This window comes from Ictidomys tridecemlineatus, chromosome 14, assembly GCF_052094955.1.
Source record: "Ictidomys tridecemlineatus isolate mIctTri1 chromosome 14, mIctTri1.hap1, whole genome shotgun sequence".
Taxonomy (NCBI): domain Eukaryota; kingdom Metazoa; phylum Chordata; class Mammalia; order Rodentia; family Sciuridae; genus Ictidomys; species Ictidomys tridecemlineatus.
In genome coordinates this window covers 47,223,847-47,251,559 of record NC_135490.1, presented here as the reverse complement: position 1 = coordinate 47,251,559, position 27,713 = coordinate 47,223,847, and the positions used below count along the sequence as shown (strand labels likewise).

Genomic DNA, 27,713 nt, shown 5'->3' with positions numbered 1-27,713 from the left:
TCCAGGATATGGAAGCTATGCTAAAGAAGGGAGCATCCTGGACACAGAGGCTGACACCCATGCCTACCCTGTGTCTAGTCCCAGAGGTAACCATCCTGGAGCCCCTGCAAGACATGCAGCTGAATGAAGGCCAGGATGCCCACTTCCGGTGCCGGCTGTCCAGAGCTGCAAGCCAGGAAGCCCGCTGGGCTTTGGGAGGGGTACCTCTGCAGGCCAACGAGATGAATGACATCACCATGGAGCAGGGCATGCTTCACTTGCTCACCCTGCACAAGGTGGGGCTCTGGGACCTGTTCCACTTGAACAGGGATGGTTCCAGCTCCATTCAGAAAGACCATCCATTAGGGGGTCGGGTTAGGGAGGTGATGAGCCCCATCACTGGGGGCTGGCTAGATGGACCAGTCCTTCCTGTCAGGATGAGTTGGCCAGGACTGAGCATCTTCCTCCCTGTGTCCTCAGGTGACCCCTGAAGATGCGGGAACCATCAGTTTCCAAGTGGGTTCATGCAGCTCAGAAGCCCAGCTGAAAGTCACAGGTGGGCAGCTCTCTTCCATACCTAGGCCCTGGCCTGTGGATGCCTGTTTTCTGGACACCATAGCATCTTGCCTAGTGGCAGCTGGTGTGTGTGTGAGTGTGTGTGTGTGTGTGTGTGTGTGTGTGTGTGTGTGTGTTGGTGTGGGGAAGAAACCCTAGACTTAGCAATTTTCCAGTCCTTGATCCCTCAAGTCATGGAGTGAGGCAGGCTGGTGAAGATCTTGAGGAATACTGTGTATAGGGGGAGCACAGGCCAGGATTGGTATTCTCTGTAGGAGAGCCTTGCTGCCTTGGACCCTGAGGTTGAGACAGGGTCTTCTGGACATCATCTTCAATGCCTGACCTTCTGATATGGTCCATGTGGGCCCACACACATCCATGTTGAAATGCTCTTGCATACCACACAAGCTCAAAGGTGTGGATGCAACAGCTGATGCGTGACACCTGTGTGGACTCAGGCATGGTGCACATGGCCCCAGAATGCAAACAGGACTTTAGGAATCTTCAACTTGGATTGTACCTTGACTCCACAGGTCACTCTTGAGTGCATTCCCTTACTGCCCTATTCCTGGTTCTCAGACTGGTCCCATCGGTCCACACCAATCATCCATTCATCCATCCACCCATTAACCACCTCTCCATCCACCCTCCCATCCATCCATCTCTATCCATACGTTTATTTATCAACCATCCATCCATCTACCATTCATTCATTTACTACCACCATCTGTTCACTGTCCACTCATGCACCCATTATCCATCTATCTATCCCTCCACCCTCCACTTTCCATTCATCTATTACCTATCTTCCATATCTAGCTATCCACATACCTTTCCACTCATCCTCTGTACATCCATTTATCACACATTCATCCATCTACCACCAGTTAATTATCCTTCTGTCCATCCACTAACCTATTAACTATCCATCCATCCACCCATCAACCATCTACCAGCCACTATCAAACCGCTTATCTACTCACCATTGAGCAAGCCCCTACCATGGTCAAGTCCTGGACCTTGAGGTCCAAAGGTAGCTTTGCCCTCAGGGATTCCCCGTCTGCTTGGTGGAGCTGGACATGGAGACAGTGTATGTTTGAATCTCATGCTCTCCTCCCCAAAAACCTAAAGAATAAACAGATATGGTCAGCTCTGTGGCCTGGGGGCTGGGAAAGGCTACTTAGTGCCTTAGGTTGAGTGATGAAGATGAAGTGTCATGGGTTTCCTGAATGGGAGCAGTGCAGGAAGGGCCTTGTGTGTTCCTGGGGCGATGACTATGTGGGGGTGACATGGCTCTGAGTCCCTAGCCTGGGAAAGATGGCTCATTATGCATCAGGACAGTGATCTCAGGGGGAGGGCCCTGGGCCTAGGTGTGTGAATGGATGTCCAGGTAGGGGTGTGATAGGTAGGCCTGGGAACTATTGCTCGGGGCAAGACCCAGGAGCTGGCAGAGCAGGAGAAGGAGGTGCAGATGTACACTTGGGGAAGGCAGGTGCTGGTGGGGTGCATTGAAGGGGAGGAGTGTGGAGAGGCTCCTGAGTGAGGGCTTGCTGGGGTGGGCATGGGGGCTGCCCCACACATCACTGTCCTGATGGGCTCTGGTGTCTGCCAGTGACTCTCACCTTCCCCTTGTGGCCCGCCTCCTGGGGTAAAGGCATCTAGGCCTTACCAAGCTGAACAGTGTCTCTGTCTTCACAAGGAGGCCCCAGGATGGCCTGTGGAAAGTGCTCAGAGAAGCACAGGGTGGGGGTGACATCCTCCCTGCCTGGCCCTAGGCAGCAGGTGGTGGAAGAAGTCTCTGTCTGGTCCTACTGGCTGGCCTGTGGGGATGGGAGGATTAGACGTGGATGCTGGTATCCTCTTCCTCCAACCACCCTGAGTGTCCATCAGGAGGTAGACAGGATGGAGACTGTATGGAGGGCACAGGAGGGCAGCCATGATTCATCTGGAAAGGCCCTGAGCTTGGACCTTCTGTGTGACAGGAACAGGAATATTTGGATCCAGCATCAGGGCCCTGAACCCTGGGGCTGAGGGACTTCAGAGGAAAACTGGATGAGGTGCCCTCTTGGGATTGAAGGTGCCCCCAAGGACAGAGAGGTCCCCTTCTGAGGCCAGCCACCACCCCTGGGGAGAAGCAGGTGCTGGGACCTCTGCTTCCTGCCCTAACCTGGGTCAGACGAGGCATCCGCACTAGAAGGAGCTCCAGTCATGGGGCTTGGGGCTTGTCTGCTCTCCTGATGATCAGGGTACCATGCCTGGCATGGCCTCCTCTGGGTGAAACCTGTAGTGTTCTGATGGGGTGTGAGCTGGGCTCACCGTGGTGGTCTCTGTGCCTCCCTCTGTGATGAGGGTGGATTTCTAGACCCCAGGGCTCAGGTCATCCTTTTGGTCTGGATGGTGCCAGCAGGCCCCAGGGTGGCCCCACACCAGTGGGTCTCAGAACTAGGCCAGCACATCCCATTTCTGACATCTGTTCTAGAGAATGGTCACTATTCTCTTCCTGTCATACTTCCTCAACCTAGAACATTTGACCAGACAGTCCCAACAGACATAAGCAGTTCTCCAGTGGACACCTACTGGGTGTCTTGTGATTCAGTTCTGACACTATCTACCCAGATTTAGCACAGACCCTGCAAGCTAAGGGCTCAGTCCATAGGCTTCCCCAGCTTCAGATGTCAATGGCAAATCTCAGGTTGCTACCCAAACTTCTGAGTGGCTTCAAGTGAGGGCTCCCACTGTCCTCTCCTCATGCTTGACCAGTTTGCTAGGGAAACTCACAGAAGTCAGGGACACACTCATCTTGGATAGCTTGTTGCAGAGGATCCTGCTCAGGGACAGCCAGGTGAAAGACAAGAATGGGAAAGGACACAGATTCCATGTCCTCTCCACGCTGCCCTCCCAGCCTGTGTTCAGCATTGTGGAAGCTCATCTAGTCTTGTTAAGAGTTTGTCTTATGGAGATTGATGTCCAACCACCCTGCTTTCTCAGAGGATGGGGCTGAGCCTTGTAACCCTGTAATCACTTGATCTTCTTGGTGACCAGTCCTTTCCTGAAGCTGTCTCAGGGCTGGGCCTGAGTCACCCCATTAACATAATCTCAGGTGTGATTAAAAGAAAAAAAGAGCCTGTTATATATAACGGAAGGACTTGCAGCATTTTCAGGAGATTCTGCTGGGTTAGGAGCTTTGGGCCAGGAACTGGGCATAAAGACAAAACCTGCTATCATAAGACACACCTGCACCAGTAGCCCCAGGTAGCCTCTAAGTGATGAACCCAGCCCTCCTTCTTGTCCTCTTATGCAGAGGCTGCACTGTGCCTGGTTCGTGGCCTGCAGAGTGTGGACGTCTTCGCAGGGGAGGTGGCCACGTTCTCCTGTGAGGTGTCTCGTGCGGGTGGGCCAGAGGCCCACTGGTGGCTGGATGGCACCTTGCTACAGGACAGCCCCCAGAGTGCCATCATTGTGCTTGATGGGACCTTTCACTCCCTCACACTCTCGGGCCTGGGGGTGGCTGACTCAGGCACCATCACCTTCCGCACAGGGCCCCTGGTCTCCACAGCCAAGTTATTGGTCAAAGGTATTGACCACTGGGGACTCCCCCATGCTGGTGCTTCTGCTCCTGCTGCCACACGCTTCCTGCAGGCTCCTGGGGAAAGGGGAAAGATGGGCACTGAAGGTGGGCACTGTCCCCAGAGCCAGAGGCTGGGCATCACTATACATGTGCCACCTACCCTGGGCACCCCCAGGAGGCACAGTGGGCAGCTCTTTCTTTTGAATGGGAGATCTAGCTGGAGGCTAGGTCCACTGCCACCTGCCAGGTAGGGCCAGTGCATTGCCGCCTGCTTGGCCACCAGTCACCTAGTTAGCTGCACATCCCCAGCCATGGGGGCCAGTCCCTTTGGGGGACTTTTTGGGTTTCTGAGGGGAGGCCCATGCCCTTGGCCCTGGCCTACCTGTCCCTGCTCACATCTGCTCCTCTGCTGTGAGCTCAGCTGAGATCTGTGCCCTTCTGGGGAGGAGCTGGCCAGACAGGGAGAGTAACAGCTGCTAGGGTCTCCCTAGCCTCTTCCCAACAGCTCTGCCTGGTTCCTGCTATGTGCTGTCATGTAAAATGTGTTGAGATTTCAACAAATGGAGATGGAATGTGGGCCCTGGGTGGGCAGCAAGGCCCCTGGAGAAAAGCAAGCAGGGCAGGGGTTCTGGGTTCTGGGGCAGGCCCTAGGACATCCAGAGGAGCCTTTCCAGTGGCGTATGTTTCTGGGGGCCAGCAGGTATGTGGGGCCAGAGGAGCTCTGCCTGGGCAGAGGTGAAGCCTAGGCACTATGCTCATGGGTGAGGTGTGTCTGATGGAGGGCTCTGGGCTGCGTTGTGGGTTCCCTTCCTAGCCACATGCCAGGCAGCTCCTGCTAAACTGTCACCATGAAGCTCCATGCTTGCAGCCACTGAAGCCACTAACACTGAGTGGGGGTGGGTGGGCCATGGTGGTGCTGTTCCTCAGGGCTGATGCATGTCCGGCATGTTGGCCGACAGATCCTAAGGTGGAGGTGGTCAGTGCCATGCAGGACCTGGCAGTGGAGGAGGGTAGCTCTGCCGAACTCCTCTGCCAATACTCACGGCTGGTGCAGGCCACATGGAAGATGGACGAGTGGGAGGTACACGCAGATGGGCACCATGTCATCATAGAGCAGGACTGGACTCTGGCCAGGCTGACCTTCAGGCCAGCCCTGCCCTGTGACAGTGGCATCTATTCTTGTGAGGCCGCAGGCACTGGCGTGGTGGCACTGCTACAAGTGCAAGGTGAGGCCACCTGGCGGGCAGCCCAGGTCCAGCACGGCTTTGGCGTGGCTCTGGCCATGCAGCAATGGTGGAGTGGCAGGCAGCAACAGCCAGCTCTGCACTGCAGGGGACCTACATAGTGGGAACAGGCCTGGGAGGTGGCAGGCAACCTGCCCTAGGCCTGCACTGCTGCTGGATCAGGGCATGCTGCTGCTGAGCTTGTGCTTCTGGGAGGAACCATGGCCAAGAGAACCTGAAAGGGAGGAGGGGACAGGGGCCGAGGACCAGGGAGGCCTCCATCAGCAGGGCTATGGGGGGAATGTACCTGAGCAGTAGCAGGGCCAGGAGTGCTATTGGGACACGAGGACAGGGTTGTCCATGCCTGTGACTGAGCTGGCTGGGTGGTGTGAGTCTGCGGTCTGTGAACACCTGTGAGTTTCCTGTGGTCAGGAGACCACTGTTGATGTGAGGGGCCCAAAGGGTGGGCAGGGTGTGGAGGGAACACTACAGGCCTGGGTGCCGCCCTCCTGAAAATGCTGGCTCTCCCAAGGGACAGTGAGGTCAGCAGTCCCTGAGCCTTGCTCTCCCTACAGCCAAGAACACTGTGGTCCAGGGCCTGGAGAATGTGGATGTGCCTGAGGGCGGGGAGGCCTTGTTTGAGTGCCAGCTGTCCTGGCCTGAGGTGGCTTCCCACACCTGGCTGTTGGACGATGAGCCCGTGCACACCTCGGAGAACGCGGAGGTGGTATATTTCGAGAACGGCCTGCGACACCTACTGCTGCTCAAAAACCTGAGGCCACAGGACAGTTGTCGGGTGACTTTCCTGGCTGGGGACATGGTCACGTCTGCTTTCCTCACCGTCAGAGGTAATGGCAATGAGAGCTGACGGGGCGGAGGTTGGTGAGACCTCTCCCACAGGAGGTTGGGCCACTTTCTGGGCAGCCCAAGGTGGCTTCCAGGACTCTCCCACCAGAAGGGAAGTTGCTCCTTGGGAACCCCCACTCTACCTCCAAAAAGAGTTGGTTGTCTGGACTGCTCACTCAGGGGATGGGGCCTGGGACAGGAGCAGCTTGCAGGAGAGTCCTCCACCTGGGCTGGTGGCCTCTGGGAGAGTGCTGGGGTCCTGCACAGCTGCCTGATCAGGGTATGCTGCTGCTGAGCTTGTGCTTCTGGGGGACCCATGGCCAAGAGAACCCGAGAGGGAGTGGGGACAGGGGCCAAGGACCAGGGAGGCCTCCATCAGCAGGGCCATGGGGGGAGTGTACCTGCACAACAGCAGGGCCAGGCGTGCTGTTGGGACATGACAGGTTTTGTCTATGCCTGTGACTGAGCCGGCTGGGTGGTGTGAGTCTGCGGGCTGTGAACACCTGGGAGAGGGCAGGGCCTGGAGAGTTGGCTGGAGGCAGGATATCAGTCTTTGAGACAAGCGGCTAGGGAATGGAGTGAGATGTGGGGAGCCTGAAGGGGGTCTCCAAGACTCCTCCAGGGGCTGGGCAGCGCTCCCAGGACTGGAGTGCAGCTTCCAGTGCAGGGCATGTGTCTCCCAGGCCCCTCTAGCGTGGGGCTCTGCAGGTAGGGAGAGCTGGTGGAGATGGGGTCTCTGTCCACTCCCACTCAGTGGGAGACCCAGTGGGCCATGCTGGGCTTGCCCTCTCTGGACCCTCCTACACACCAGCATTCATTCCACCCCTGACTGCAGGCTGGCGCCTGGAAGTCCTGGAGGCCCCCAAGGATGTGGTGGTGCAAGCCGGCACACAGGCTTGCTTTACCTGTGTGCTCAGAGAGGCCCTGCCAGTGGGCAAAGCCACCTGGTACATCAATGGAACTATGGTACAGCCTGACAACGACTGGACCGTCACTGCTGATGGCAGCCACCACACCCTGCTGCTACACAATGCACAGCTACACCACGCTGGGGAAGTCACCTTTGCTGCCCAAGACGCAGTGACATCAACTCGACTTTCGGTGTTGGGTGGGTGGTTTGTGTGTGTGAAGATGTGTCCCTTCTCTGCAGATTGGGTCACACTCCTGACACCAGGGTGGATGACCATCCTGGGCTGGGTCCTGCTATGAATCTGTCCCACCCCCAGAGTCTTAGGATGCTCCCTCCATTCCTAGGTGGCTTAACCTGCAGGTGTGTGGGCCAGGTCACTAAAGTCTCAGGGCTGCTGTTGATCAGATGTGTCCTGGCTCAGCCCTGAGTACCCCCTGAGGTCATGGTCCCCAGATCACCACCTACCTTCCCCTGCTTTGTACCTGTGAGAGGTCCAAGCTGGGCCCTGGAGGGGTGGGCAGGAGGAGCAAGCTTGCCAATCCATACATGCTGGGGGGTCTCACTGGCCTCCCACTCAGAGTGGGCTCTAGGTATGGTCTCACGATGGTAGAGAAATGTATCAGCATCCCTTGCTACCAGGGCTCAGGGGAGGTGATCTGCCCAGTGCCTACACTGTGTCTAATTAATTGCACATGTGTGAATTCTATTTGGTGTCTTATTAATTGGTGTCTAATTAATTAACAAATTCTATTTGTCTAATTAATTAGCACATGGGCTGGTACACATAGGTCCTTTGTGTGGTCTCTGTGATTACATGGCTGTGGACATCCCAGAGCATCTGCCCGGCACCTGCCCCTGGCCAGGCAGCACCCTCCACCCTGGAATCACAGAGCTAGGTGAGCTTCTGCTGGCTAGAGGTGACAAGATGGGGTCCTAGGCTTTCCCCACATGCGGGGGGATGAGGTGTGCAGATGGAAGACCCTGGTCCTTGCTGTGGGGGCTTCCTGCGCCTCCTTCCCTAAGGTTGGCCTTCTTTCCTGCCTACTGGCTTGGCCTGGGGCAGTCAAGGAGTGCACAGGAGGCCACAGGACCACCCCATTACCTCTGAGTACCACACGGCCAAGAGTGGATGGACCTGCCCACCCATGAGCTGTCCTTGGCAGGACTGCCCCCATCTCATGACTCAGTTAACTGGGGGAGGTTACCGGATGGGGACGGTCTGTCCCTGGGCCCCAGAACCAGTCACCGTCTCCTGCTCCAGGACTTCCTGGATGAGAGGCTGTGGCACCTCTGGGATCTCAGCTGCTGGGAGATGAGGAGCCTCGTGAGACAGAGCTGGGCTGGGGCTCAAGGGACCCTCCTCGGCCCTGCACTGCCCAGCTGTCCCCCACATCACCAGGCCAGGGTGTGTGTATGCTCAGCAAGACCACTGCTTGCAGGGACCTGGGGGCCATGGGTGAGACTGTCCCCAAAGCCCAGGTTCAGCCCATGGCTCAGCATGTGCATGCTGGCTGGGATCCATTCTGCAGGCACCTGCCCCACCAGGGACACCCACTTCAGTGTCCCTGCCCAGCAGCTAGGCTACCATCCAGGTAACATCCTGACAGCACAGGTCGGTGACCCAGGAAAGTGGCTATATCCCACGCCATGGGTGTCATAGGCTCTGGCAGCTTCCTACGGGCAGGAGAGACTGCAGGTGACGTCACCCAGCACTACAAGTTGTATTGTGGCCATAGCACACAGACAAGCCCACTCTATCAGTGGCCAGGGACAAAACAGAGGATAGCCTAGCAGACTGGCTAGAAAAGTAGGGCTTAGGGTGACCAGGTGGTCACTTAGAGCAGGCGGTGGTGCCCTTGGGGAGGTTCTCCAGGGCCCTGAGGCTGGCTGCAGGTGAACTGAGGCATCTCAGGCTGGAGCCAGCACTTGGGTGGGCAGGGAGGGGCAATGTGCTGGGCCTCCAAGGACAGGGCTGGATGGAGGCTGAACTTAGGGGAACCCCTCCATCTTCAGGCAGGACACAGGGAATGAGTGGAGGGAAAGGGAGCCCAGGATGGGAAGGGGCTCGGCTTGCTCCCCAAAGCAGCAGCAGGGAAAGTGAACACCAGTGCCAAGGCAGGCCAAGCAACACCAGGGGTTTGCTCCATCACCGCGTTCCTGGACACCAGAACTCTGTGGCCACTCTGATCCAGCAGCCTCCCACAGAGATGCCATCCCTAGCCTTTGCCTCTCCATCCCCTGTGGGCACCAATCTGTCACAGCTGGTGGTGGTGACAGACAAGACGAAGCTGCCTTACTCTTGGTCCTGAGAGAGACACTGGGCCAGACCTACACCTAACTGACACCATGCTGAGAACGCTGGGGTGGCCATGTGCAAATTCAGAGCCCAAGGACATTCCTTGGCCAGGACAGGGTCAGCACAGGATGTGTCCTTGCAGCCAGTTCCCTGCAGGGCTTACCTGGTGTGCCCGAGGCTTCTGGAGCCTGGGGGCCAGCCTCCTGAAATGCCAGTGGTTCCCTGGGGCCGGGGGTGGGGCTGGCAAAGTCCCCTGCAGAAGGGCCTGGAGCCTCAGGGCCCAGCAGTCTCTGCAGCACAGATGGGACTTCCTGGTCGGCTCCAAGGGAGGGCTGGGCGGAGCCCTCCTGGGTAACACCTATGAAGAGGTGGGTTAGCAGCAGATGGTAAGGCCCAGGGTCTGGTGTGGCCTGATCCCAGGTAGGGGCCTCCAGAGACTAGTCCCTGTCAGAGACAGTCCAGTGGGCTGACCCCCAGCTGGCCTCTCCCATCTGCTTCATTCACCCACCCACTCAGGAGGCTGTGAGGAATGGAGGCTTGGCACAGAGAGAAGCCCCAGAACCCACACTGGGGACAGCTACTTCCTCCCCTGGAGCTCAGGCCTGTCCTCACCCAGGTGTCCCATGGAGAACTCCTCCACCTCCTGGGCCAGGGGACCGGGAACCCATCCTTCACCCTTCATGTGCCCCAAATCCTAGCACACTTCATCCCAAGGCTGGCTGTCCTGCAAGGCTGACTCCGAACCCCAGCTCTAAACCTGGGGGCAGCCTGATACCATGTCAAGGTCCAAGGGAATCATGGGGCTGGTGTCCAGGTGGCCAGAGCCATTGGCCCCCCTCCTGGGGACAGACCCACTGCCCTATCCTTACCCAACTCCATCTGCATAGTAACCATCCACCCTCCACTTACAGCTAGTCCAGGCCATGCTACCATTCCCTGGCCCCTTCCACCTATCCCTGAAAAACTCTCCAGGCCCCTGCCTGGCATGGCCCATGCCCTTCCCACCTGCCAACCATCTGCAGCCTGAGGATGCTGACCACTCCCATCCCCAGAAGGTCCCTTCCCAGAACCTTCCCCAACCCTCCTGAGCCCCTGCCCAGGAGGGGCACCCAAAATGGAGAGGCAGCTCCAGGATGCCCTCTGTGGAGTCAGGGAACCCACCCTCCCCTTCCCCATCCAAGAGGTCAGTGGATCCCTGGGAAGCCTCACGGTTGGAGCTCGGCACAGAGTGGTTCCCACCCCTCTGACAGATGCTAGGTTGTCCTGGGTCACCTCAGCTGGGGACAAAGGGGTAAACCTCTAGATGCCAAGAACTTGGGACCACCATATCACACCCCCACATCACATCTGTCCTGACACTAGCCTCAGCTGCCAGGTAGAGGAAAGCCTGAACTGCTCCTGGTGGGCCAGAGGGACAATTATGGGTGATTCTGGTCATATCATGTGTCCACAGGACCAGCCCCACAGCCCCTGCCTGGGAACAAGACAGGCCCATGTGCTGCCACAGCCCGTCTGGGCACACAGGAGCCAATACAGGGCACCCATGTGGCTCCCAGCTTGACCTTGGAGTGAAGGAACAGGGCAGCTGGTCTAGGCCCAACCAGGGCTATGGGTGGAGGGGATCCCAGGGTACTGAATGCGAGAGCGAGAGGAGCAGAGAGGAGGCGCAGACTGGTTTATTGCTCTATCAGCCAGAATACAGGTGCACTTCCCAACACAGACCCTGTGTCCACCCTGCAGAGCCGCTGGTGGCCACTAGGCCCTGGGTGTGGCTTTGGGGGTCTGGGTCCCATCCCTAGCCTGGGGACAGGCAAGGCTGTGCCCAGTAGGAGCAGGACACAGGCCCAAGTCCACATCTGTTTCCAGAGCCTGGAGGCTCCTGCAGGCCAAAAGGGACAACCCAGAGCTTGGTCTCTGAGCTGCCCCTGGCCAGGGCTCTCTTGAAGGACTTCAGTGCATCCAGCATTGTAGGCATTGTAGGCACTGTGGTCCTCTTTGTTGAGGACCAAAGTCCAGTGAGGTAGGAAGGGCCCAGGACAGAGGGCATGGCAGGCTGAACCCCGAGCTCAGAAGAGCAGGTGCTGCTGCCCAGCAGGGTGCAGGCCCCATGCTGCAAGGACAGCACAGTAAGAGTGCCCTGGCCTCCCTGTCTTGCCAGGGTATGTGGCCTCATCCCTGGGAGGGGCCAGGGGCCTCATCTCCATCTGGGGGAATATGCAGAGTGACAGTCTCTCCCACAGACCCAAGCTGACCATCTGGGTGGAAACCTCCGTCTTGAAGCTGCTCTGCCTGCCATCTGTAGAGTGCTGGACCGGGGTGCAGTAGGAGGTCCAAGGAGCACTGCCCACAGGCCCAGCTCGGACCCCTCGCACGTGAAAGGACAGGTCCTCAGGGCTGTGGACCTGGGATCCCGTCCTGAAGAAGCCAGGTGGACCCACATGTCTGGGTGGGCGCCCCACGTTGAGCAGGATGGGCTGCCCCACGGTGGGCTCACTGATCTCTCTCTGGAGCACGGAGACCTCACAGGGCATGTCGTCGGAGGTGCTGCTTACTGGGCAGCTAAAGGTCTCCCCTGCCTGGGGCACGTAATCTTCCAGGTCAGCCAGGGTCAGCACACGATTATTGTGTGTGAGGATCTTGGGGTCACGGCTGCAAAGGCCATCCGTGTCCTGGGGCTCCTCCACCACGAAAGGGGTCTCCCCATCACCCTCTCCTCCTGCCCACTCCGTGCTGCTGTCCCTGAGGGAAGCCCCAGTCTCCTCTGGCTCAGGGGTGACTGCTCCAGAAGCAGCCCAGTCCACACTGCTCCCAGCATCCACATGGAAGACGAGGGGCTCCCCAATGCAGACCACAGCTAGACCCTGGGCATGGGGCTCCTGGTCCAGCTGCTTGTTGTTGGAGTTGTTGGCGTTGGGGTCCCCACCTGGCGTCCCACCAGGCAGTGTGAAGAGCAGTGCCCCCATGCCTCTGGGCATCTCCCTGGTGGGAGACACAGCCTGAGGACCCGACTTCTTCACTGGGACTTCAACAGTCTCCTCAACCTCCACCCACTTGGGCTGGGGCCCTGTGCCCCCTGGCAGGGCTCCGGAGGGGGCCTCAGCCTCCATCATGTACAGTGTGGGCACAGTGGGCTTCCGGCCTGGCTCTGTCTCAGGCCTGTGAGGTTGCCTGGACCCCGGCAGGAACAGCAGGTCAGGGGCCAACAGAACTGGCCTCTGTGGGCTGGTGGAGCCGCGGGAAGGAGAGCGGGAGGGGAACTTGCTGGGGGATCGTCGTGGGCCACGGGGACTCTTCACCACGGTGGTGATGGTCTCCTCTCTGGTAGGGGAGAGGGCCCAAGAAGAGATGGGCACAGAGATCTGCAGCCTCACCCAGCTCCAAGCCATAAGCACATGCCAGAGACCAAGTTAAGGTACAAACAGGTGAGGAGGGTGAGTGTGCAAACTCCTACACATGCTCTTCAGCCCCACCTGCAGAGCCCCTGGCAGGAAGCCAAGGAAACCAAGCACAGTGTTTCACATGGCTAAGCTCAAGTTCTGCTCTGCTCAAGACATGTGGAGGCACCTAGAAGGCCCATGCTACATCACCCAAGCTGAAGCCTCTGGACACCAGGACTGCACTGTCTCCCCGTCCCCCTCTTCAGCAGGCTTTCTGCTCTGTACCTCAGGCAGGGTGCCCAGACTGCTACCAGGAAGTGCCCGCATGCCGTGAAGTCTTTGGCAAGTGACAGGCTGCTGGCCTGTGGCCTGTGCTCCTGGCCTCTGGATCTAAGGCCAGTGAGGCCCCATCAGGCCAAGGGGAAGATGGCTGAACACTGAGCTCCACATGGCCATGTCCCCCGCCTGGCTGGCATCTCCCAAGGTGGGAGGGGCAGAGCTCAAGGCCAACAGCTCAGGAGTGCATGCTGGGAGGGCCAGCGACTCTGCAGCCCTGGCCTGTCTCAGCAAGGGCCCTCAGTGGTTCTGATCCCCTTTATAGGCATGGACAGGGGGAAAGGCTCAAAAATGCCCAGATCCAAGGGTCAGCAATGCACTGGTTAGCCCAGATCCTCCTCTGCTGCCAGTGATCCTGGCTCTAGCAGGTGCTGAGGTAAAGTGGGCCATGAGCAGGGAGCAGGCTCCAGTTGAGGGAGGCAAGTCCATGGTCAGGACTTGGTGCTTTGACCAAGGCACTGCCTATCTCTCTCTCTCTCTCAGCACTTATTTTTATTTCTTGCTCTAACTTCGGGGCTCCAGGAAGAGTTGCTCCCAGGGACGGGCCCAGAGACACATGGGCACCCTCAAGGTGCACAGCAGTGATGAACCCTACATTCCCTATCCCTTGTCCAGGAGGAAGGGAATCTCCTACTCCACTGACTGGTGGGGAGGTTGAGGCTCCTGGTGGCCTATTGAGGGCCAAAGCTGAGGGGGCACAGCCTTCTCTGCAGGACAAAGGTGGGTACTTCCCAGAATGTTTCTGACCCCCAGTCCCCCTCAGGTTGCCTCTGAAGCTTCCCAAATGGGATCTGGCTCCATCTCTACAATGCTCCCCCTGTGGAGGGAAGGGAGCAATAACCTGTCTGAGGCCCTAGAACACCTGCTTGTACCCAGGATGGCACTCTACCACCCAACTGTTCCCATCTGTTGGGTGGCACAGTAGGAGAAGCCTACTTCTGGGGAGAAGGGAGGTCAGGGAAGAGCTAACCCAGGGCCTCATCAATTCTGATGACAGAATTCTTCTGTAGCACATCTACCTTCAGGCCCTTCTGGCGGCTGCTCAGCCCCTGAGGAATGGAGGTTTCTATCCTGGAGCATCCCAGCCTGTAACTTATAAAATCCTCAGCCAGTCCTGCCTACAGCTCCCCACACCTCCACCTGCATACCTCCTCTGCAAGTCTCCAGGACTGTCCAGGTCATAAGCAAGCCTATGTTCTGTGAGTTCACCCAGCTCTGATCCCCCAAGTCAGCTCACCAACATGCCCAGATTTTCTACAGCATGAAGGTACTGAAGGACAAAGAGCCCACGGGCATGGCTCTGGGGAAATTGGCTCTCAGCTGACTTCTGGGAGCCACCCTAAGCCTCATCACTTCCTTGAACCTTGGTTAGGCTTGGGTTTGGAGACTGCTAAAATTCCTTCATTTAAAAAAATTTTTTTTAGTTGTAAATGGATCTTTTTATTTTATTTATATATTTATGTGCAGTGCTGTAGATCAAACCCAGGGCCTCACACATGCCAGACAAGTGCTCTACCACTGAGCCATAATTCTAGCCCCTAAAATTCATTTCTTAAGCTGCACTAGACACTTCAAGTACTCAACAGACACACGTGGCTAGTGGCTGCCACACTGGGCAGTGTAGAGAGAATACTCTCACCACTGCAGCAAGTTCTGTTGGATGATACCGTCCCAGACCTGGGGTACCAAGGGATAAGAGTCTGTCTCTAGTCTTCTGAGGGAAGTGGCTCAGTTCCAGCCCCACCCTAGTGGTGCAACTCTGGTGAGCCATTGTGTTGTGTGCAGAGCAAGAGAGCCATGACGTGTGGAGGGACCTAAGGCCACGGCTGTGTGAGAAATCTGCAAGGCACTGGTGGCCAGAAGTGAGCCAGGCTGTTAGTGCAGCCACTGCAAGTGGCCAAGACACACCGCAAGGTTCAGGAAGGTTAGTGGCATGCAGGGCACTGCAGTCCGAGATGGGTTAGGAACACGCCTGCACTTACATGATGACGGTTTTCTTGGGGACTTTAGTCACCTGCTCAGTGACTACAAAGAAAACAGTCAGAATAGCAAGGGTTACAGAGAAGCCAGTGCCTGGGGCTTACTCCCTGATGGCACTGCAGTGCAGCCATCTGCTGGGCTTAGGAGCACTGGCCATGTGTCCCTGGGCAGTCTGTTTCAGCTAGGAGGTCCAGTTTCCTCAGCTACAGACAGGTGAGAGCATCTGCCCCGAGGGGCTGGGATGTGACAGCAGGCACCACAAGGATAGCCCACTCTCTCTCCTGAGCACCACAGGGGCTGTGGGGAGAACGAGCTGGCATCTGTTGCCTACTCAAAAGGGCCCAGGCTTTTCCTCATGCTGACATAAGCCTGTGAATTCCTTAAACATGTAGCCCAACATAGCCCTGAGGCCTAGGGAAATGGAAGAGTAGCTTGTGGCCATGCAGTGGGCCACCAGCCACAATGGGGCCAGGATGGTTGATACCTTTGCCACAAAACAAGTTCAAGTCCAAAAGGTGTCTCCAGGGGAGAGGGACACAAGAGTCCTGAATGTGGACATCTGAACCCCACGCATGTGGTGAGTGGTCTCCAGGGGAGGGGGCACCAGAGTGCTGCATGTGGCACATCTGAGCCCCCTGCATGTGGTGGGTGCCTGAGGTCTGAGTGTGGAGGTCAGCTGTTTCAACTGCGTGGCCTTTCCTGGTTTTCGCAGCTGTTGCCCTTACCAAAGCCAGCCCATGGGGCCTATGTTTCCATCTTGCTGCTGGGGACTGGAGTTCCAGGGAGGATGAAACTCATCTGGAACCAGGCAGCACCTACTCCCAACCACCTTGAGGCCTCTTCCCTTGACCTCTGGGCAGGCCTGGGCTTGACTACTGCATGCCATCTCCAGGCTCAGCAGCCCTCTCACTGCTCAATAGGAAGGTGGAGGAGGTGGCCAGCAAAGCCAAGTGGCCTGTACTGGGACATGGTCCCACATCTCCTGGACCAGGGGACTTTCTGCTTCACTGCACTGCAACACTGAGATAGGCTTTCCCTAGGCAACCCATGGCATTTCAAGCTTGTCTCAGATGATGAGCATAAGAATTAGACACTATCTCTGTGTGTGTGCATTGGAGGTCACACTGGCTACATTTGTGTGCCTGCACATGGATGTACCTTGCATACAAATGTGCACACAGGTGTACTTGTCTGCACACATATGCATGCTCAGACATGCTGCACACACATTCACACACACAAGTGTGTATACATGTATGTGCACATCAGCACATGTACATGTGTTTGCTCAGGCTTGTGTTTATATGTGTGCATTGCTTGCACAGGCTGTGCTCAGGCATGTGTGTATTTATAAGTGTGCACTGCTTGCACAGGCTGTGTTCAGGAGTGTGTGTGCATTTATATGTGTGCATTGTTTACACAGGTTGTGCTCAGGCTTGTGTGTGTTTATATGTGTGCATTGTTTGCACAGGCTGTGCTCAGGCATGTGTGTGTTTATATGTGTGCATTGCTTGCACAGGCTGTGCTCATGTGTGTATGCATTTATAAGTGTGCATTGCTTTCACAGGCTGTGCTCAGGCATGTATGCATTTATATGTGTGCATTGCTTGCACAGGCTGTGTTCAGGTGTGTGCGCATTTATATGTGTGCATTGTTTGCACAGGCTGTGCTCAGGCAAGTGTGTTTATATGTGTGCATTGCTTGCACAGGCTATGCTCAGGCTTGTGTGTGTTTATATGTGTGCATTGCTTGCACAGGCTATGCTCAGGCAAGTGTGTTTATATGTGTACATTGCTTGCACAGGCTGTGCTCAGGCAGTGTGTGTGTGTGTTTATATGTGTGCATTATTTGCACCGGCTGGGCTCAGGCATGTGTGTGTTTATATGTGTGCATTATTTGCACAGTCTGCTCACGTGTGTGTATGCATTTATAAGTGTGCATTGCTTGCACAGGCTGTGCTCAGGCATGTGTGCGTTTATATGTGTGCATTGCTTGCACAGGCTGTGTTCAGGTGTGTGTGTGTGTTTATATGTGTTCATTGTTTGCACAGGCATGTGTGCTTATATGTGTGCATTGCTTGTACAGGCTGTGCTCAGGTGTGTGCGTGTTTATGTGTGTGCACTGCTTGCATAGGCTGTGCTCAGGTGTGTGTGTATTTATGTGTGCTTTGCTTCCACAGGCTGTGCTGAGTCATGTGTGCTTATATGTGTGCATTGCTTGCACAGGCTGTGCTGAGGCATGTGTGCATTTATATGTGTGAATTGTTTGCACAGGCTTTTCTACAGGGAAGTGACTGATGGCAGGAATAGGAATCCAGTCAGGAAGCTGTATGTATTTAGACTAAGTTGGGCACAAAGAGGGACAACCTGTGTGCCATCTGCAGGCAAGCTCCTGTGCACAGAAGGGCAGGAAAGCCCAGGGCCTCCACCTGGGTCCTCCCTGGCAGGGACCCGGCTTACTGCTCCATCTTGCTGCTCCAGGACACCTTGGGTTGCTAAGCTGGCACTTTATTCATGGTCCCCAACTTCCCCAGACCAGCTGTGGGCCCCAGTGAGTCTGCCGTTACAGGAGGGCTGCAGCCGTGCAAAGCAGCATCCTGGCCTGGTGCAGACACTCAAGCCAGGTCAGTGCCACCAACAGGAGACAGCCAGGGCCCCTCTGGCTGCGGAGCCACTGGTTAAGACAAAGCAGCAGGACAGGATTAGGAAGCAGGAGGCACAGGGCTCTGATTGCATGGCCTTCAAGAACCAGCGCTCAGTGATGTGCCTGGCCCCAGTGGGCTCTGGAGGCCTGCTCTTCACGCTGACACCTGCCTTCTTCCAGAAAGGGACCCATCGTGACCAACAAGAGAACAGCTGCAGAGGACACTCCTGCCCCAGTGAGAAGGGCACGTCCCCAACCATGAGACACACAATGCAGAGGAAGTGGACAAGCCGGTGGCGGTAAAAGCATATATGTATGGTGATACTGTCCCCGGGTTGTGGGACAGTATTATGTCACGGGTCCCCAGGAACACAGGTCCAATATGGCAGGTGAGGGTCACAAGCCCTCACACAGGGACTTGCCCTTGGAGAAAGAGTCCATGAGGGCCACAGGGGCTTCGAAATTCCTAGGGTTGGGATCTAGGGCTTTGGCTGGCCCGGTCCTCTGAAGGTCCAGAGGGACAGAGACCCTGTGTGTTGGTCCCTGGGATGGACAGACTGCAGTGGGAACACTCTACAAGAGCCTGTGCTCAGGAATTGGATGACACATTTTCCAACTACCCTCTTGTGGAAGCTGTGGCTCCACAAACATGGGTCCAGCCTCTGCTCAATGGCCCTAGGTACAAGGATTCCCCACCTGCCAAGGCAGCCCTTCCAGGGGGGCAACTCCACCTGGGAGCCAAGATATATAACAGTGGCCCTCCTCCCATCCTGGTGGCCTGGGCACTGGCTCACCCAGATGGGGCCTTGTAGGAGTTACTTGTTGTGACCCTGGGAGTGACCTAGGCCAGGGCAGGGACACTAAACCACAAATGCTCTGGCCTCTCCAAGGCCAATTCAGCCTGGTGGGAAAGGGCCAGACCAATATCTGACTCTCCACTCATCAGCTTAGCCCTCAGTGGAGACGCCCTTCCCCAGATGTCCTGCTGTCCTGCCCTCTGCCCTCAGTGTAGACGCCCTTCCCCAGACATTCTACTGTCCGCCTGTGCCCTCAGTTTAGACGCCCCTTCCTCAGACATCCTATTGTCCTGCCTCTGCCCACAGTGTAGACACCCCATCCTGAGACGTCCTACTGTCCTGCCCTCTGCCCTCAGTGTAGAGGCCCCTTCCCCAGATGTCCTACTGTCCTTCCCTCTGCCCTCAGTGTAGACGCCCCTTCCCCAGACTTCCTACTGTCCTGCCTCTACCCTCAGTGGAGATGCCTTCCCCAGACGTCCTACTGTGCTGCCTCTACCCAGACGCCCTTCCCCAGACATCCTACTGTCCTGTCGTCTGCCCTCAGTGTATATGTCCCTTCCCCAGACGTGCTACTGTCCTGCCCTCTGCCCTCAGTGTAGATGCCCTTCCCCCGACGTCCTACTGTCCTGCCCTCTGCCCTCAGTGGAGATGCCCTTCCCCAGACGTCCTACTGTCCTGCCCTCTGCCCTCAGTGGATATGCCCTTTCCTCAGATGTCCTACTGTCCTGCCCTCTGCCCTCAGTGGATATGCCCTTTCCTCAGATGTCCTACTGTCCTGTCCTCTGTCCTCAGTGTAGACGCTCTTCCCCAGATGTCCTACTGTCCTGCCTCTGCCCTCAGGGGGAAACCCCCTTCTCTAGAAGTGCAGCCCATCCCAGCTGCTGCCTGCAGGAGGCCTGTGTGACCACTGTCAGGCAGGGTGCCCTGGGTCAGAAGTGACTCTGTGGGTTGTCCTGCAGGCCAGGGTCAGGGCTCACACTTCCCCAACATAGAGCAGCCTTTCCAGCACTCATTCTGGGTTCCTGGCCACCTCTGCCTGCCCCACAGGTGCTGAGACCACGTGGCCTGCAGCCTCTGGGCTCCTCCCCACAGCCTCCTCTTCTAGCCAGGTCATCTGCCCAAGATGCCTGCCCAGCCACCCCTGCAGGAAGTGCACCCGCTCTGAGACATGGTGGGTCTGCTGCCCCCCAGTCCTGGCTGGCTGTGCAGCTGTGACACAAGGCTCAAGCCTGAGGACCCACCTAGGCAACATGGGCAACAGGCTTGGTGGCACCTACCTTCTATGGCAGCCACAGTCTGCTCCCTGTGGCGCTGCTCCTGGGCCGGCAGCACAGCGCTCTGCATGTACAGCTCCCCACCACCAGGAGTGGAGCCAAGCCGGTTCACCAGCTGCAGGATGGACAGAAACCACTCAGGACCCCTATCCTCAAGGGACATAGCTGTCTCTTGACCACTCTGGCGGTCTTTAGTTTTAGGTCCCCACTGAGACTGTGTCCCTCAAAGGGGACAGGGCTCCCAGCCAGGGCCTCGCCCAGGCATCTTGCACTGTGCAGATGGCTGCTGGCTGTGTGTGGCTCTGAGCCCCTGAAGTGCAGAGCTGGCTGGGTCTCCCTGCTTCCTGGAACTTGCATGTGGGGCCCACATGCAGGAGGCTGGCCTCTAGACAAGAGCCAGAGACTGGAGCCTGGGGCTCTCGGAGGCCCTGTAACGGGCACACACCTGCTCAATGTCACGGTGTGCCAGGACAGGCCCTGAAGACCAGAGGCTCAGACTGGGCCTTGCCTTCAGGAGCCCCAGCCTTGGGCCTCTGGACAATGAATAGGGACAGGGCAGCTCTTCCTTCTGTAGGGTCCCACCTATGTGACACCAGGCAAAGGTGGAAACTAACACTACTTTTTACATAAATGGATGAAAATTGAGGTCAGCACTGGGTTCCCTAGAAAGGCAAAAACCAAAGGGCTTCTTTGAGAGGGTGGGAACAATGGCAGGTGGCAGGGCTCAGCCTCGTGTGGAAGAGGAGCAAGGCCAGACATGGTGTGGTGGGTTGGGGATGATGGGTTACAGTGGCCTGGTGTCTCCGGGCCTGTGCCAAGGGCCCAGGCCCTTCCCTTGTCAAGCCCCAGTGGACAGCTGGCCATGAGGCTCCTTGCCCACCCATCTTACCTCGCATTCATAGTGTCCCAGGTCATCCTTGCCAGCTGCTCTGACCACAAGCACCAGCAGGCCGCTGCGGGGCTCACTCAGCATCTGGTACTTGTTGCCCGTGGTCAGCAGGGCCCCATCTTTGTACCACCTAGAACCCGTCACAAGAGTCCATGAGGCAGGGTGTGACATTTCCTGTGCTGCAGAGCCGCTGCCCTGGCCCAGATGCTATAGTCCTTGGTGAACCCACCCTCTGGATGCCCACATCCAGCTTGGCCATGCTATCTTGTGGCAGAGGCCCCATGCCCAGTGGGTCTCAGCCCCACAATGCCCTCTCTTCAGTGATCAGACAGTCACTGTGCCCAGCCCCGTACAGCTGCACAACCCTTGTGTTGCAGACAGGAGCCTGAAGCCCCTTCCCTGGTGACCCACCATGTGCTGGCCCACCTGATCTGAGGGTGTGGGGCACCTTCGATGGTGCAGGTGAGCTGGGCATCCTCTCCCTCCACAAAGGGTGAGGCCCGGACCTTGTTCACAAACCGTGGCGGGACTGCAGGGTGGAGAGACACAAAGAGCCACTCTGATGGAGCTGGGGGTGTCCGAGCCCCCACATTCTTCCTGAGCCCTAAGTGAGCCCATGACCACATAGGGCTTCCACCCTCCCATGCCTGCCTGCCTGCCCTTCTCTCCCACCCACACCCAGTCCCTCATCACAGTGAGCAGAGGGATGGAGGGCCCTTCCACCCATCCACCAGAGTCACATGGTGGGCTTGGTCAGGGTGTCTCCCTGCCCCACGGGCCTCCAGGCTCACCTTGCACCAGGATCTTTCCCAGGGTGCTGGCACTGCCAGCGGCGCTGGTCGCAAAGCACATATACTGGCCAGAGTCGACCCCAGTCAGGTTGTCCAGGATGAGGGTGCAGGAACCATCTGGGTCTTCGATGAGGATGTGGTGAGGGTCCACTTCCACTGGCTTCCCATCTAGAAAGGAGGAGTGAGGGCTGTTGTCAGGCAGGGACCTTGTAAGCCTGCCCAGATGGATGAGAGGCTGGGGCTGGTCTGTACCTCTCTGGGTCTGTCTCTGTTTCTCTCTCTTTCTCTCTCTACCCTCTCTACACAGAGGGTGTGGCCCAGACCTCTGTCTCTGTGTCTCTATGTCCACCTTGGACATTAGCTAGAGGCAGGGCCAAATGAAGAGACCTGAACCTGACAGAAGACATCCACATGGACAGCTAAGTCCATGGTCACCCCACCGCCCCAGTGTGACTCCCTGCGGACCTCCCATGTGCTGATCACGCCCAGCTCCCTGGCTATGGGCCCATCCTCACTCAATCCCACCAAGCCTACAGCTACATACATAATCCACTGCCTAACACCCCTTCCCTCCCACCCATACCTCGTCCCTCATCACAGCATGCAGAGGGATGGAGGGCCCTTCTACCCATCCAATCTGCAGGGGGCTTCGAGAAGGAACTCAAATTTCCATGGCTGTGCTGGACACAGGCACCAGGCCACCCAGTTGTGGACAGGGACCTCTGGGTGCCATGGCGATGATGTCTGCATCTGAACTCTGGCCTGAAACTGCACGTGACTCTGAGTTCACATAGTGGACCCTTAACACCAGCCTTCTGCTCAGGGGGAGCCAGGCATCCTGCTGGTCTTCCTGAGGCCACTAGTGCAATGTGCCCTTGTTGACCCAGGGGCTGCTGCAAGTGGCATGGCCATTTGGTTTGACAGTTAACCAGCTAAGCTGGGACAGCTCCACGCAAACACCTGGCAGTAAAGCGTGGATGCCACACCCCAACTTTCCAGCCTTTGCGTGGCTGGCAGAGGAAGTGCCAGGCCTTGCTATAGCACAGAGGCAGCCAAGGTAATGAGAAGATGAATCGCAACTTGATATCCTTGTATGGCCATCAGAAATGGTCAAAGAGAGCTGGCTACTAGAGTGGTCACCACCAGCTCTATCTACTTGCTGCCCCCATGGGCCCAGGTTGTAGGCACATACATAGGTCGTGCAAGCCCAGCAGCTCCAGATGGGTGGCTCCGAATGGGGTGCCCTGGGAGCGCTCCCCTCCTGAGAGGTGGGGCCCCAGCAGAAGTGAATTCAGTCACTGAGGGCACTGACTGGAAGGGATGGGTGCTGGTCTCCAGAGGTCAGCAAGCTGCTATAAAACCAGCCTGGTCCTGATCCCCTGTCTTCCTGTCACTGCAACTGCTCCTTCCCCCTGGCAAGACTCCCAAGAAGTCATGAGGCCACCAAGGGGAACCCCACCAGATGGCACCATGCCCTTTGGACTTTCAATCTGAAAACAATCTCTTCACTTTATAAGTAACCCAGACTCAGGTGTCTTGTTGGCACATCAGGAAATGGACACGTCGCACGTTCCTGAGACAGACCGTTTCACGGCTAGAGCCCTTGATGAGTGAAGCGTCCCCTGGGTCTGGGACTTATCCCCTGCCAGACATGGCTGTCAGATACCACTTTTGAAAATCAGCTCTCAGCATGCAGTGGGGCTTTGGAGGAAACCAGATGCCCAACCCAGTGAGGCCTTGTGATCTTCCACTCAGGGATAGGCCAATTGGACTCCCTGAGGAACAAGAGATAAGGGCTGCCCAGCATTCATCAAAAGGAAGAGAGCTTTGTGAATGAGTGGATGTCCCCCAAGGGCAGGGTGGGCTCTGCTCTCCACTCCACTCCCTGATGCAAGGCAGCTGACTCCATGAGAATCTGGATCCAAGGGTCTCCACTCATGGGCTTGGGTTCGCATGGTCTAGCTAAACTGAAGCCCACTGACACGGCAGCTCGCTAGCCTCATCACCCAGGAAAGGAAGCTGGACTCATTCATTGTTTTGGGGGCTGGCCAGAGCTCTTGGCACTCCTGGGCCCTCTCTGCCTGGCTGCCCTTCCTCGCTAGCTTTCTGGGGTCCCTCCCATCTCTCTGGCTTGCCGCCCCTTCACTTATGTTCCTCACCTCTCTGACTCTGTGAATCCCAGATCCCAAGCCTTGAAGCCTGCCTTATCTCTTCACACTCATTCCACATTCAAACTGACCTCAGTCTCTCTCTTTCTCTCTCTCTCTCTCTCTCTCTCTGGCACCAGGGATTGAACCCAAGGGCCTTAATCACATCCCAGCCCTTTCTACATTTTATTTAGAGACAGGGTCTTACTAAGTTGCTTAGGGCCTTGCTAGGTTTCTGAGGCTGCTTTGAACTTGTATCCTCCTGTCTCAGTCTCCTGAGCTGCTGGGAATGTTTTGAGGGCTGTGCACTAGACCTGACCCATAGTTTCAGACACACTATATGCCAAGGACCTGCCTGCCATCTCTCACCTCCAGCCAGACATCTCTCCTAAGCTCTAGATTTATTCTCAAGCTATCCCCTCCATAACCACCTGGAGCCCAATGGGTACCTGGATTCTTCAAAATCTCACAAATCTGGGTTTCTTTCCTCCCTGCCCAGCTCAGAATGTACCAGCCTGCCTCCCTGTGGGTCTGCCCCACCTCTGTGAATAGGACCAGTGGCCTCTGGTGTCCACAACCCCTGTGCTGCTCCCTGGATGCCATCTCTCTTCCACACACCCCATGCAACCCATCAGCAAATCTGGCTGGCTCTGCCTTCAAAATGCATCCAGGATGCAACCATGGCCACCACCAACATGATGCCATGTCCCTAAGCAGGCCCTTGGCACTACAGCCAAGGTGACAGATGACAGATCTGAACCATGCCCCGTGCTGCTCACAAGACCATGGGGTTTCCATGTAGTCAATGCTCCATGCTGCCCAAAGGAATCATGTTGATCCCTGGCACCAGCAAGGTGCCTTGGGACCCGAGAACAGTCTGCCAGGGAAGAGCCTCGGATTTTCTGGAACCTTAGGCCACAAAAGATGGGCTAGCCTAGGGGTTTGTGGCTCAGGACCAGACTGGACACTCTATTTTACAATGGCATTCATGGAGGAGGCTCTGGCCCATGCTAGCCTCTATACCAACTAGGAGATTCCTGGTGGGTGACCCGGGCCACGCTGGCATCTATGCCAATGAGGAGATTCTTAGTAGGTGACCTGGACCACACTGGCATCTATGCCAACAATGAAATTCCTGGGGGGATTCTCAGGCCATTCTGAGAATAGGTGACCCAGGCCATGCCAGTGTCTATGCCAACGACGAGATTCCTAGAAGGTGACCCAGGCCATGCTGTGTCTACACCAATGAACAGATTCCTGGAGGATGCTCCAGGCCACGAAGGCTTCTATGCCAATGATGAGATTCCTGGTGGGTGACCAGGGCAATGCTGGCATCTCTACCAATAATGAGATTCCTGATGGATGCTCTAGGCCAAGCCAGCACTACGCCAACAAGATTCCTAGTAGGTGACCCAGGCCACACTGGCGTCTACACTAACAATGAGCTTCCTAGTGGAGCTCCAGGCTGTCTTCTATGCTAACGTGAGATTCATAGTGGGCTTCAGGCCATTAATCTTGACTTCAGGAGGACTAGAGCCTGAGGTCAGCCACATGAGTGGTCAGCCATGCAGGTCTGACAGAGTTCCAGTGACAAATGCTGACGTCAAGTCTCATTAAGCCTCCTGGTTGGCATAGGTCTGTTTGTGTTCTCAGGTGTCACTGGGAGAAGAAGGTGCTCTTCCTCACTGCACTGGGAGCGGGAGGCTGGGAGCTCATAAGTGGTGACACTGGACCCTCCCGAAGTGCTCTTCTTTTTTCTCAGGGGCTGCAGTCTTGTCTTTATGCTGAAGTAAACCCTAACCCTGAGCATAATAGCTCTGAACTCCAAGACCTTCTGGTGAATCACTGAACCTGAAGGCAACCTTGGGGACCAGTGAACTGGACGTCAGAAGTGAGAGTGGTCTCGGGACCCCAAGCCTATGGAGGTGCAGGAAGTGAGGATGGTCTCGGGACCCCAAGCCTGTGGCAGTGTCAAGTGAGACGGGCCTGGGAGACACCTGACTTCCCTTGACCTTGGCAGCTCCCATCCGTGAGCCACGTAAGGCCTGTGCTCTGTGACCCTGAAGGCGCAGTGTGATCAGCACCCTTCCTGGCCCATTAAGTTTACAGGCCTCTCCTGCACCCAGGTGCCTGCCTGTGGCCCCCTCTGTGGTCCTGGTGCTCTCTCGGCTGCCCTCAGGCATGTCTGTCTCGGCCCTGTGCTGACTCCTCACCCTGCTCATTCCCTTGGGTGGCCATGGCACCACCTGACTTACCTGTTCACTGTCCATCCCCAGGATGTTTGCCCTTGAACAGGCCTGGACTGTCTCTTGTTCCCCATGCCCAGCCCACTGACCAGACCCCATGCTGTCCTCAGCCCCCGTGCAGCCCACCCCTGGTAGGGGTTCCTGTGAAGGGTCAGTCTGTAGGCCCTAGCAGGTACCCTTGTACCAGCTGACAGTAGGCTTGGGTGTGCCAGTCACGCGGCAAGCCAGCTTTACAGTTTCCCCCAGCTCAGCCGTGCAGTCAGCCAGTTCCTCTTCAAATTCCAGAGGACCTGAGGACACATGTGGGGGTCTGAGGACTTTGAGGGTGGGATGTCAGGCCTATGTCCCCTGGGTGCACCCTGGCAAATTGCCCCCAACAACAGCAGTGGCCTCACATCCAAGGGCCTGGTTACTGACTAAGCTGGGTGTGGCTGCACGAGGCAGGGACAGACCAGGGTACAAGACCATCACACCCAAACATGACCTGGTCAGATACTCCAAGTCTGGAGCTATACCATGTCCCCACTACATCCCTTGTGTCCCAGGGTCAGCTCAACACCTGCTATGGGGCTCCCTGGGAGGCCAAAGCCATTGGTCCCTCAGCTAGATCTGACGAAGGGGAGAACCAAGCCACCAGTGCAGAAAGCAACCCATGCCCACGTGCCCGGCCTGGGTGCAGCCCGCTGGGCATCTAAGTGATGTTCAGGTCCCCACACCAGCACAGCACCAGGGACACTCACGCCACACAGGCAGGGCCAGGCGCTGCTGGATGCTGCTGATCTCCTTCACCCAGGAGTGCTTGATGATGACTGTGCACGCCTGCAGCAGGTACTTGCGCACAGAGTCCTCCCGCTCATGCCACACCTCGAAGGCAAGGTCGTCCCCTTCCACCTGGTCGTTCAGGTCGATGCTGCTTAGCTGTTGAGGGGTGCAACATTAGTGGGAGGACAGAGCTAAGCATCCCTAGACAGACAGGGTCCAGTAGGGCTATGCCCAGGTCATCCCAGAACAATGGCAAGTTCTGCTCCAGTGGCCACCCTGGAGCCCAGGAACAGGGAAACCTCCACTGGCCTGCATGACACCCCCAGCCCCTGGCACCACAGACCTTCATCATATTCCAGAACACATAGCTGAAGGTGTCGGTGTGCGAGTTTCGTCGGGGCTTGCAGATCATCAGGTGGTTCCGAAACAGGAAGACATGGCGATTGTGGCCCTTCCAAGGCATTCGGGCTCCTGGTGCGCCCTCCCACACAATGAAGTGGCCCTGGGGTGTGAGTAGATGTGGTTGGACTGTGGTTGCCTGGACCCATCCCTGGGCGCAGACCCCAGGGTCATCTATGAGCCCAGCACCCACAAAAGCCACACCCCACCACATGGCAGCAGACACAAGTCCCCCCACCTGGCGGATGGGCTCCCCCAGGGCCTCCAGGGTGCCGGGGTAGTTCTCCATGAGGGACACGTGCAGCTTGTTCTCAGCACGCTGGGGCAGCGCTGACACGACTGCGTAGGCCTGCTCCAGAAGGGCGCAGTTCTGCTGGTTCCGAGCCTTGTTGTGGATCAGCTCCTGAGGCGGACCAAGGGTCAGGACCCAGACCGCTTCAGCCCCAAGGCCTGGCCTGGACATTCAGGGCTGGGGCAGGACAGGGCTTCCCACCTTGAGCAGAGCCTGGTACTTCTGCACCCGCTCCACCGGCTGCTCCAGGTAGTGCTGCAGTGGGGGTGGCAGTGGCTGCGAGGGGTCCCCAGCAGACAGCATCTCCTCAGTGCATTTCTGTAGGCACCACAGGGAAGGTTTCAGGCAAGAAAGCACAGCTCCAGTTAGGGCATCCTGACAGTAGAGGACATCCCAGGGGCAC

General features: G+C 57.0%; 1 protein-coding gene across 1 annotated transcript; it reads right to left on the bottom strand.

The window, feature by feature from the left end:
* Positions 1-16: 16 nt before the first annotated feature.
* Positions 17-27,624, bottom strand: LOC144370361 (obscurin-like). Its single transcript, XM_078031112.1, has 11 exons — positions 27,512-27,624; positions 27,257-27,421; positions 26,963-27,121; positions 26,598-26,775; positions 26,034-26,147; positions 21,465-21,632; positions 21,100-21,202; positions 20,674-20,803; positions 19,788-19,899; positions 9,541-9,735; positions 17-1,659 (listed from the first exon to the last, which is right to left on the bottom strand). The coding sequence occupies exons 1-11, from the start codon at positions 27,611-27,613 to the stop codon at positions 1,580-1,582; spliced, it is 1,506 nt and encodes a 501-aa protein (XP_077887238.1). The 5' UTR covers positions 27,614-27,624; the 3' UTR covers positions 17-1,579.
* Between the last annotated feature and the right edge of the window lie 89 nt (positions 27,625-27,713).